General features: G+C 42.1%; 2 protein-coding genes across 3 annotated transcripts in view; one reads left to right on the top strand and one right to left on the bottom strand.

Annotated features, from left to right (window-relative positions):
- Positions 1 to 310: 310 nt before the first annotated feature.
- On the bottom strand, positions 311 to 10719 carry ZDHHC6 (zDHHC palmitoyltransferase 6; the record flags this gene model as incomplete). Its single annotated transcript, XM_079536583.1, has 10 exons — positions 311 to 414; positions 1716 to 1759; positions 1844 to 1989; positions 2376 to 2417; positions 2693 to 2860; positions 4530 to 4583; positions 5773 to 5934; positions 7002 to 7161; positions 9162 to 9253; positions 10471 to 10719. The coding sequence occupies 10 exons, from the start codon at positions 10717 to 10719 to the stop codon at positions 311 to 313; spliced, it is 1221 nt and encodes a 406-aa protein (XP_079392709.1).
- A 360-nt stretch (positions 10720 to 11079) lies between these two features.
- VTI1A (vesicle transport through interaction with t-SNAREs 1A) overlaps positions 11080 to 12121 on the top strand; it is a gene marked incomplete at both ends in the record, with an annotated part of 250042 nt that continues 249000 nt past the window's right edge. For both annotated transcript variants that reach the window (XM_079535433.1, XM_079535434.1), the window contains one exon: positions 11080 to 11173. In XM_079535433.1, coding sequence (XP_079391559.1) covers positions 11080 to 11173 — 94 coding nt within the window. The remainder of the gene's footprint in view (positions 11174 to 12121) is intronic.

The following is a 12121-nucleotide window of genomic DNA, read 5'->3' on the forward strand; positions in this document are numbered from 1 at the left end:
AAAAAAAACTAAAAGATGGCTGCTCAGAATGCAGTTTAAACAGCAGAAAGAAAAGAAACCTGATTTGGGATGAGAAAAATCAGTCTTGAAGGCAATCCACTGAATGGCTTCTTCAGTTATTTATTGTCAAAAAAAGAATGCAAACCATGGCACAGGCATATTCAACCCTTTCAACTGCAAGGAAAAGAAAATCTTGCTCCAACATAGTCATTGCATAAGTCCAAAGTAATACAGAAAATTTCAAGTAAAGGATTATGGTCCGAAGTAAAAAACTCCATTTCTTATTAAAAAAAAAAAAAAAAAGAGAAGGCTATCTGCTTTTCTTCTCTCCATCCACTGGTTGATCCATTTCAGAGTCATACTGGCATTTTTCCACACATTTCCTAGGGAACCAGCCTCGATCTCTTATTCCACCTTAAGATACAGAAAGTTACATTAACTTGGAACAAAGTACAACCCACTATTTAAGATAAACACAGGACCGAAAGAGACACCAAGAAAATACCTGATTTATTTTCTTATCCAAGGCAGCATATAGAAGTCACCCCTAACTTATTTGTCCAAGGATGCACAGAGTCTCTCACCTGTTTTCACACATCTCCAATATTTCCCAGTACTGTACTTTCCTTGCTATTAGACAATCTTTTCTCACACCCAATGTGAATCTTTTACAATTCCTCTTCTACTCCTTAGAAACGCAGGAAGCAGCTAACAAACTGCTCTACAACAAACCTTAATGCAACTGATGTCTGTTTGTACATACCCTGACTATCTGCTATCTTTTTCCTCTCCAGTTAAGGAACCCAAATTCTTTCAGCTTCTTCATATAGGTCTAATTTTCTAGCGCTCCAAATACTCTCATTGTTTCCCACTCAATCCTCTACAGCTGATCTTCCCTTTTCTGGAGATGTAGCAAGATGTTTGCTTGTGTCAGTACTTCAGCCAAATTTCTGAAAAGCTTAAGTGGGATGGAAGGATTACTTCATGCATTTGTGAAGCTAGATGATTTCTCTTTTTGTGAATGTTGACTCATCCTAAGATTATAGTTGTCTACTTTTCCCCCTAAAAGAATTGCTACTTAATCATTATTTTTTCCACCTTTCTTTATGAAGCTAGTTATTCCTGCCTGTTTATGGCATTTTGCTATGCAGTGTTAACAAATCTCATGATATTTGTAAAGTCCAGTTCTCCAAAGTGCTAATGTTATTTTGAGTTCTCATCCAGACTTTCAGTATGTACAAAGTCTTTCATCCAGACTTCGTTTCACATGCAAAGTTAAAAAAAAAAAAAAAAAAAAAAGACTATTTACCATAGATACCTCCTCCTAACCTTCACAATATGAACTACTATTATATTCATTTCAGTGACTTGTTTATGTTTGGTGTTTGAAAACACTCCCAGCTCATGGAGGCATCCAGCTTCCCATGAGAAGCATGGATTGTTTCAACATAGAGACTGCTGGGCTCCTCTCTTTTGCCAACAAGAAACATACATGCAATGCATTCACAGCTGTTTGGAAAATGTAAACCAAATGTAAACAGTAAAGACTGTGGATGTGGCTTTAAAGAGAAGAGGGGCTAATGCTATTAAAGTAAGTCATTCTACATGTTGAGAACTGAATACATGATACTCATGTTTCTATCCAGAAGCTAGACAGCTGTAAAGTTGATTTGCAACTTTTTAACAGAAAAAAAATGAAAATAACTGCTTCATACCATCAACATCCGAGTTAAGAATCTTCTCACCATACATCCAGTGTCTAAAGAAAGCATAACAGGTAATTAGATGCCAGCACTCATCTCAATATTGCTTTTAACAAAAGAGAAAGTGTAGAACCACTAACTTTAAGCCTCTTGTGGCTAAAATCAGATCCCCTTTACTCAGTGCAATTCTAGGTTCTTCAGTACATGGTGTTGTGAAGAATGTTTTAACACCTTTAGTCACAGGGCAGCAGACACCACTGTAATCTTCTATGGCTCGATACCGCACCTACAGATTTGAACAGAACATGGCAATGTATTACACTGTGGAGCTATGGCCTTGCTGAGTGTTTTGTACCAAAAATCACTTAAAGCATCCCATTAGATTTGAGCATAAACGACCACTGCTGTGAAAGAGACTCAAAATTCCAGATTAACTGCTTGACAACTAAGCACTGCGTCATCTTTATTATTAGGAAACTAAAGAGTAAATGCAAAGGAAACTAAATTGTAAGTTTAATTAAGCAGAGGTTATGGAACACTTTGTGTGGAAACACAAAGCCTTTGTTAATTGCTAGGTTTAAAAATGAAAAGAAACAGTATCAGTGATTACTTACATTTAGTTATAAGGAAATTCCTAAGTGACGTCAGATCAGAAACATCACAAATACTTACACTTCTTACTCGCTTGTCTGCTTTCTGCTTCAGTTGCTCTATCTATAAATGATCATATATAAAAAATTAGGTGGTGTTTGAGAGGACGTGTGTGTATTCAGCACAAAATGAAGTACTGAAATCATTAAACAAACTCAGGGAAATGTATTTAGCATTTAAAAGCACTCATAAAAGCATGTCAGCCTATCAAAAATGGCAGAAAATCTGACAGAACTCATGCTTCTTAGTCTATTCTAGTTACTTTAAAATCATTATCGCAGAGGATGGCAGGGGATACTGGGGAAGATTAACCTGAGATAACATCCAAGATCAATTACCGTCAGACTGTACCGATGACAGCCTTCTCTCACCGGCCAGTCCAGGCCATCTCCCTCAGGAATCCCAGACCACGTAAACACTTGCTTGAAGTTCTTCCATTTACTTCCCATATCATACGGAAAAATAAAGGTTTCATCTGTTTGGTAGTACTGGATTCTATCTTTGGCCTGGAAATAAAGAAATGCAGCACATAAAACATCTTAGGAACTATGGTTGACTAGCAAATACTAAGGAGGCCAGGTCATAGGCCCTGTGTGGATCTATGAGTCCCAAAGGTGACCATTTTGGAACAAGAGTAGTAAATTCCTACACTAACCTAGGCTTTTAAAACTACTTGCAACTAGATGATATAACTGTAGCATTTAGAATTTGTGGTTTTGTTTGTATCCCTGATTTACTCTGTTTAACAGCAGAGTCACTTGGCTATAGTTCTGACCAATCCATTCCAAGCCTTAATTTTATTTTATGCCTTTTTAAAAGGCTTATGTCTAACTATTTCTCAGTTAAACACAAAGATTCCCACAACTCAGAATTTCTTGCTTAACGACTGCAAACATAATTCAATACTTAGAGTGTTTAACTCACCTCAAAGAACTGAGTATAAAGGCATGCTTTAAATATTACATTTTCTGTATTAGTGAATGCTTCATTCTTTCAGTAATAGTGACATCTAGTGGAACAATGGAAGAATTTGTTCTATGTTGCAGTAGTATTATTTATAAAACACATATACATACACATTGCAGTGTGTGTTGAGTTTTCAGAAATATTAGTAGTCTATATTTGACAGAAATTTCTACAGATTATTCCACATTTAATTATATAGTTGTAACAGAGTTTCAGTGTCCAATTACTCAAAGGTCTACAGACTATGACACAGCTAAGGTAGACAATGGACAAAGAGAAAGCAGTGCAATATCTAGGTACTCATAAATGCTCAAGATCCTACTGATTATCTGACACAGAACAAGAAGAAAAGATAATAACAAAATGTTTGTTTGTAACTTGGTTTGGCAGAGAAGTATTTTCTTAAGTCAACTTTTGCTTTTGTATGCTGTACTTTTTTTGAAAAATACTGTGAAATCCTCTGGTGATACAGACATCAATGAGAAATTTCAGAAGATGAGACGAGCCATCTCACTGATTTTTAGGACTTCTTTTAAAATGGAAGAAAATCTCCCAAGTTTAATCAGTGCTGAATCACGGCCTGAACCTCTGATTGATCACCTGAGGCGAGCCATGAGTCAGTCCTGGGAGCACAGGTGAAGGCAATTCACCTGTTCTGCCAGAAGGGGTGGAGCCTGGCTCCATCTCTCCTAGACCCATTTAAGAGCTGACTGCCAGTAGGAAAGGATCTCTTCCAGAGATCTCTCCTCTGGAGTTTTGCAGCAAGCCCAGGATATGGGTGAGCACTCTATTTATTCTCTTTTGTATAATAACCTGCTTAGCTAAACTCTCTGATATATTCCATAATTATAACATCTGTATGTTCATTGATTATACAATCAAGAAGTAGGAAGCAAAGAAAATCACAGGCCTGAATAAGCCATCTAGAATGGGTAGGGAAGTCAGACAATTAAAGATAGACAAAACTACTTAGTAGAAACAATAACAGCTTAAGTTACAAATGGAAAAAAAATATTCCGATTTTCCAGGTAGATAAGCAAAGTCCCCTAAAAACAAGTGCTTTTCTAGGGTCACCCTGGTCCTCATATTAAATGAGTGTTACAGTGACACCTTTGGTTCAAATCTGGACAGGTGGAGCAAAAAATTAATAGATACAAAGAATAAACTTCGTTAACAACACAGAACAAGTCTACTGGAGTACAAGCCTACCTTTTCTTCAATCCAGGACTCGATTGAAGTTTTGTTTGTCAAAATGACTTTCATCTAAATTAAATAAAAGTGTTAGAAGTATTATTTCCTGCAGAAATACATTAGCTAGGCAAAGAAAACTTCATTTGACAAGCTAGATTTAACTTTGAACAACAGAACAACTACTTATAAGCTTAACCAAACCATGAAATGTTCAAAATGAATATTCAGCATAGATGCATGGTAATGCTATCATCCACAATTACACACTTGGAGAGATACCAATATATAACATTATATAATAATATAATATAGTATTTCAGTTTATGCTAAGATTGTGGGGTTTTGTTTTCTTTATTCCAAAGATCTCAAACGTTTCAAGCAATGTGCCAGGCACACTTATTCCTATTTTCACAGACAGGGACAAGATTCCCCAAAAGTATTGGGTATTTTGCCTTTTCTAGAACAGGATTTACACAGCACATCTCATCTTTGTTTTTGTTCCCCTATATTCAGCACTCGTCAGGCCGCACCTCGAGTACTGTGTCCAGTTTTGGGCCCCTCACTGCAAGAAAGATATTGAGGCCCTGGAGCGTGTTCAAAGAAGGGCAACGAAGCTGGTGAGGGGTCTGGAGCACAGGCCATATGAGGAGAGGCTGAAGGAGCTGGGAATGTTCAGCCTGGAGAAGAGGAGGCTCAGGGGAGACCTTATTGCTCTCTATAACTTCCTGAAGGGAGGTTGTAGTGAGCTGGGGGTCAGCCTCTTCTCTCGTGTCATTAGTGATAGGACCAGGGGGAATGGTTTCAAGCTACGCCAGGGGAAATTCAGGCTGGACATGAGGAAGTATTACTTTTCAGAAAGGGTGGTCAGGCACTGGAATGGACTGCCCAGGGAGGTGGTGGAATCACCGACCCTGGGGGTGTTCAAGGAAAGACTGGATGTTGCGTTGAGGGACATGGTTTAGTAGGAGCTATTGGGAATAGGTGAACGGTTGGACTGGGTGATCTTTTAGGTCTTTTCCAACCTTAGTGATTCTATGATTCTATGATTCTATGATCTTTTCTTTTTCTATTAGATTTCCACTACAAAGTTCTAAGGAGGAAAAAGCAACTAAAAAATCTTGAGTAACACAGCTACATAAGCTCTGAACAAGTGTTCCTATCACAATTCTGAATTCTGCTTCTGCCCTGCAGTCCATACCAGTAACAAAAGAGGTGCAAGTCACATCTTTTAACTTGTTTCTAGCAGAAGCCATAAGCTTACCTGAATAATAAACAGCATACCAACAGCAATTGTTGTTCCTAATGCCAGTCCTAAGGCAAATAAAGATGCAGCAAATGCAGACAGTCCAAAGGGAATAATGGTTCGAGGGTCTCTTTTGGCTGCACTCATATCAATTTTTACAGAACTCCATCCAAAAGATATCTGCAAAGGGAAAGCATTCTTGTTCAGGTCTGAAACATAACTGCTGAAATCAAACTAGTTACCTATAAGTAATCTGAAGGTGTGTGCTCAACCTCTGATAGGCTCATAATACAAGTGGGGTAGATAAAATTTTGTATGTATCTACTTTTGTTTATTTATATATAAATATATAAGTAAAATGCTTTATATTTTATATTTATATATATATATAAAAGTTTTCTTGTTCTAATTTTTCCTCTTCGTTCTTTGTTGAAAACTAAACCCAAATTGCTACGTAGCAAATTCCACCACAAACTAGGCCTAAAATCTGCAGCAAAAATCCACACTACAGAACACACTCAACAGTTTCTGAGAGAAAACACATGCACGGCTCAGTATCTATTTTCAATGGAAATGCTACAGGTTTTCCTCTGAAAGCTTCTGCAAGTAGCAGTTTGCACTGTTACTGCTCTGCAAACACAGCACAGAGCTGTTATCTGTTAGACTGAGTTAATGTCTTCAAGCTTTTCGATGCAACCGCAAAGGTTAAAAATCAAAGATCAAAATCTTAACCATAGATCTGGAACGAGGGAAGTATTCCACAAGAAGCTTTCTTAATTGTTCTGTTAATTTTTCTACTTTTAAAACAAATTCAACATAATTTATCTGTGGCTCCCAAGATATAATATATCATGTTCTCCTTGAAGAAGATGATACAATTCTAAACAGTGGAAAGCAGAAGAAGATAAATAGCACTTAACTTGTGGTAAAGTATAACACATGATATGTTCTACTCATAATCAGTGTTCAGTCAGCACAAAGCTCTAGCAAACTCTCTGTGGCTATGACAAGCAACTGGAGGGAAAAAAAAATGGGGGGGGTGGAGGAAGAACCAAACATTTTTTTGAATCCCTCGCGTAAAACTGAACATCCTTCTCAAAATGCAAAGAGCAAAACAGCACACATTGAAAGAACAAAAAGGAATTCCACGTGCATCTTTTCAGGAAAGCAAACTGTCCCATGCTCCCAAGAATAAATAACCCATCCAACTTTAAGAACATTTTAAGCACTTAACTATGTTTTCTTACTCTGTTGTAAAGCTGAGTGTACATAGTCATTACAAATATGAAAGATGCGTGAATGCATCCTAGTGGTGCTAAGAGGAGAAACAAAGTGAAAGATGCGTGATTCTGGTAACCACAACAGTTGTTGATCCAAGGGCAATGGTGATCCATCTTCATGACACACCTGTAAATAACAAATGGTGATTAATATAGACAACATCAATGTTATTTTAAAAGAAAATCAAAGGAAAGGACTGCTAACTTGCTACAACTTAATCTTCGCTTAATCCCACCAATAAAGTATATTCTGAGATTTTTGTTATTCAAAATACTTCATGCTGTAGAACAAAAGAAAGCAAAACAGAAAGTACTAGAAGGTCCTACTCTCACCCGTTGTCCTTCCTTCTCTTTATTCAAACTTACTAGTTGCTAATAAATACCACGTTTCAGAGCCAATGTGCAGAGGCATGGGAAGTTTTAGAGTACAAATGTAATAATTAACCATAAATATTGCTGCCAATTCTTTATAAAATAAGCACACCAAGAAAACAAAATATCTAATGTCCTTTGGACCTCCTGAATATAGAACACACAAAGATACACCAACAGAGGCGTATTAAGAGACATTAAACATCTCTCGCTTTCTGCAGAAGGCCTCTGAAGACTTCATTAACTGCTACGTACTAACCTCACACCACTTACTAATAGCAATTTTGCAGACCTAAGATATGTGACAAACAAAGGGCTGAATTACACAGATATCCAGCTTCTCTGAAAACAGATATACCAAACTACAGATATTTCAAACTACTGATCTCATTTATCTTTTAAGCTACTACGTTCCCGATAGGAAGCTCAGTTTCTACCTTCTAAAGAATTAACACTTTTTTGTTAATGTATGCTCAGCTGTTGCTGTACAAGTTTTTGAAAATGTGATCACAATCATCAGCTCAGCTGTTTCTGAAGAAGCTCCTTAATCTGGGCTAGAAGATTCACAAGGACCACCACAATTTAATCCATTCATGGACTGAAAACTGCCATTGCGTAGAAGATTTTCAGTTGTGATTTACATTAACTACCTCGCTGCACTGCTGCAGTCTAGAGATACACACAGTGTGAGTTATTTTGGCCAGAGCTGAGGGGCAGTAACTGCTTAAAACATATCAGCAGAATGATCTGTAGACTGTGCTGTGGTTTCTGCCTTTAATAATTTAGTGAAATAAACTAGAACTTGCTTTTGTAAAGATAATCACAGGCATCTGCTGACATTTTCTAATATCCTATCAACACAAGGATTGTCACTCAGAGAAAGGAGTCTTATTTTAAAACTCAAGAATGATGCAGCAAATTGCAACACTGCTCTGTTTTCAGTCTCTACTTCCTGAAAGCACTGATTGGGTATCTTGTATTTATAGCAACAACAAGTAAATGTGCACATTGCAATACCCTCTTACCATGTTCTCCAGCAATCCTCCAGAGGAGGACCCACCCAATAAAAAGATAAATGCATCTATAGCCTGGACTGCAGACAGCACAAGTGGCTTGCTTTTTCCAAGACACACTAAATTCCAGTGCAGCTATTTATAATAAAAACTTAAAAACATTAGCTCAAAACAGGTTTGTTGCAGGACTAACACACAAGAAAGCCAAAAGCTTTTTATGTTGACCCAAAAGGCTTATCAGTTCACTTAAATAGACCTCTCTTGAAAAAAAAAAACAAACAAATCCTCAAGTGAATGGTAAGAAACAGTCCACAATTTCCTCTTAAATCTACAAGTTATTCCCATTTGGAAAGATAGCATAACAGACCTTCCTGCTCACTGAACGTGAAGGTGCTTGGACTCGGAACTTAAAAAAAGGATTAGAAGATTTTTAGATATTTACACAGGCTCATCTCTCTGAAACAGTACTGAAATATTTTAACCCTGCCAAGTTCCCAAGAGAAATTATTTCCAGCTGAAAAGAAAATGTTAAAGGTAGGTTATTCATTTTTCTTTAATTAAAATACAATAAAAACACAGAGAAGTCATACAACTGGAAACTGGAAGTATCTGAAGCAGTGTTTGTAGTGAAATCTTTAAAATATATACAGCACAAGACCAGAATGAATTTATTTTAACAGCTCATCACTCGCATAGAAGTTGCTTTTCATACAGACAGAAACCAACTTTAAAGAGACTGTACCTGTTACACTTTCGACAGTGGTGTGAACGTGGTGCCTTGTAAGACTGACACACTTTACAGTACTGGAGATACATGCAATCCTGAGATTTTTCCTTTGAATAGAAGAAAGGGCATATTACACAGAATACATAATTCTGCTGACAACACATAACGTAGCACTTGCATGGCGGCCTCATGCATATCCGCCTTCTTCTGGCAGGGTGTGTTCCATAACCCAACCCTCCTAAGCCAAAACAAAAAATAAAAGAACTCTCTCCATTATCAACATAACCATCACTGTTGAAAGTACTGCTTGCTTAAACAAATAAGCAATTTGGAGAAGTCATAATTGTGCAAGCAGGGTTTTATAGTGAACATCTGAGAATACAAACCAGCATGGGGCCAAAAAAAAATGGGAAGAGAAGTGGTGTTTGTGCGGAGAGATGGACTTGTAGACAGTAAGCAGTAGCAATGGGCCAAGCAGAGTATCCCAGTATCCTGCTGGGACTCTACCTGGATACTCTGTAGTGCATTTCATTTTGAGAAACGCTCCACAAGTAGGAGTGATTATAACTGATTTGTGCATCATGGTCCTGAGCTCCAGCTCCGGGCAGCTGTCTGAAGATGCTGAGTCTGCAATGTTCTGGCCCCAGCCACTCCTCTTCCCACAGGTTACTGAAGCAAAGGCAAACTTCTACCTTGTCTTACTGCATGTTAGACAGAATCACACAGTGGCTGAGGTTGGAAGGTCCTCAACCAAAGAAGTCCAACCCCAGCCATGGGCCGGGTGCTCTCACCAGATCAGGGCCCAATCAAAGCTAGCCCTGAATGCTTCCAGAGATGGGCAGCCACAACCTCTCTGGGCAGCACTGCCAGCGTGTGAGTAAAGAATTTCTTCCTAACATCCAACCCAAATCTCCCTTCTTTTAGTTTCAAGCCAATCCCCCTCCCCTATTACCATCTGCCTGTGCAAAATGTCAGTTCCCCCTCCTGCTTACAAGCTCCTCTCAATTACTGCAAGCCTGCACTGAGGTCTCCCCGGAGCCAGCTCTCCTGCAGGCCAAACAAGCCCAGCTCCCTCAGCCTTTCTGAACGGAAGCCTTCTGATCATCCTCGTGGCCCTCCTCAGGAACGAGCACCGCGTGACGGCTGAGCACAGCGCAGCGTGTCAGCACAGAGGGGCGCGGGGCACGGAGGCGAGCGGAGGTTCCCACGCAGGCGCGGAGCGGCCCGCAGGACAGGTGTGAGCACCCAGGGCCGGGCCGGGCCGGGCCCGACCCCCCCCAATCCCACCCCGCCGAGCCGAGCCCGGGCACGAAGCTGCTCTTACCGGTGTCCACCCCAGCGGGACGTACCCGGGGCCGACAAACATGGCGTTGAAATAGTTGTAGAGAATCATGACGGTCCAGTTGAGGAGCATGATGAAGTTGACGCTCCCCCCGACCGTGTCCAGGGGCCAGTACCACAGCACGGCGTCCGCGATGGCGGTGGCGGAGCAGACGATCACTACGGACAGAGCCACCAGCGGCCCCCAGTGGCACAGCCGCCGCACCTCCCGCAGCCCCCCGGGGCCGCCCATGGCCGCTACCGCCGCCGCCCGCCCGACCCCTCCTCGCCGCCGCGCATGGCTCCCTCAGCCCCTCGCCGTCCCGCCGGGAGGAACGGGAAAGGGAAGGGGAGGCGTTGGGGCCCGCCGGGCCTCGGCCCCGCCCCGAGAGGCGGCGGGGAGCGGGGCCGCCCGCCCAGCGCGGCCCGCGAGGCGGAGGCGGTCCGCGCGCAATTGCGGCCCGCTGGGAAACGGGCGGCCGAGGGGCGGGCGGTGCGCCGGAACCCGCGGCGGCGGGGACGGCTTTGCGGGGAGCAGAACGCGGAAGCGGCTTCGAGGAGAGCGGCGAAGCGCGGCGTCCCCGCCGGGCCGACCCCGCGGCGAGGCGAGGCCATGTCGTCCGATTTCGAGAGCTACGAGCAGGACTTCGCCGTGCTGACGGCCGACATCACGGGCAGGATCGGCCGGGTGCCCAAGCTGCTCGGAGGTGAGCGGTGGGGCCGGGAGCCGCCGGCTGCACGGAGCCTCCCGGCGGCGGGGCGGGCACAGCGCTGGTGGAGCCGTCGCCGAGCGGCCGCGAGCCGCGCTTCGTGCTGCGGGACCGGCCCTTGGTCACGGTTAGGCTGAGCGAGTGCATGGGCTGAGCTTGTGCGGGGTTTCGTCCGAATGGGTGCTTTTGCTGCCTGCTGTCAGGGCAGTTGAGGCTGTGCTGACTCGCACGTAGGAGGAAATCGGTGCTTGTGTACGTCAAGGTGTTTGTCGCCGGCTGCTGTACTCACGGTCGCCTGACGTATCCCTGCAGGCATGTCTGTGAGTGTGAGGGAGAGAGATAGAAATAAGACTAACCCAGCAGCGGAGTGTGAATCGGTGCTCTGATGTGGTGCTCCTGAATGGGGCAGAGGGAAGCTGAAATCGGGTTTCCTCACCTCTTCCTCACATAGCTCACCTCAATGAAACCCCTGTTTCTGTTTCCCAAAGTTTTAGGATGCTCAGAGTGTGGGAGTGGGTATCATACAGAGGGGGTGTCACAGCATGCGTGCTAATGGTATGCTTTTCTATGTGACTAAAGGACCAAAGTGTAATGTCCTGTTTTTAGGGTGGTGATGAAGTAAATTCTTTAAAGAGAATTTGAGACAGGTGGTTAATTAAAACATGTAATCTCAGTGCGCTGCTGAGCCAAAGGTCCAAAATGCATTTAAAACGAGTGAACAGGGATTTTCATAGAATCATGGAGTCACCAAGGTTGGAAAAGACCTACACCATCATCCAGTACAGCCGTCCACCTATCACCAGCAGTTCTTACTAAGCCATGTTCATGTTCAGTAAACTCTGGTCTTGAATTGTAGAGTCACAGAATGTCTCAAGTTGGAAGGGACGCACAAAGATCATCAACTCCTGGCTCCACACAGTGCCATGCAAAAATCAGTCCATATGT

The sequence above is a fragment of the Tetrao urogallus genome, assembly GCF_951394365.1.
Source record: "Tetrao urogallus genome assembly, chromosome: 5".
NCBI classification, from domain to species: domain Eukaryota; kingdom Metazoa; phylum Chordata; class Aves; order Galliformes; family Phasianidae; genus Tetrao; species Tetrao urogallus.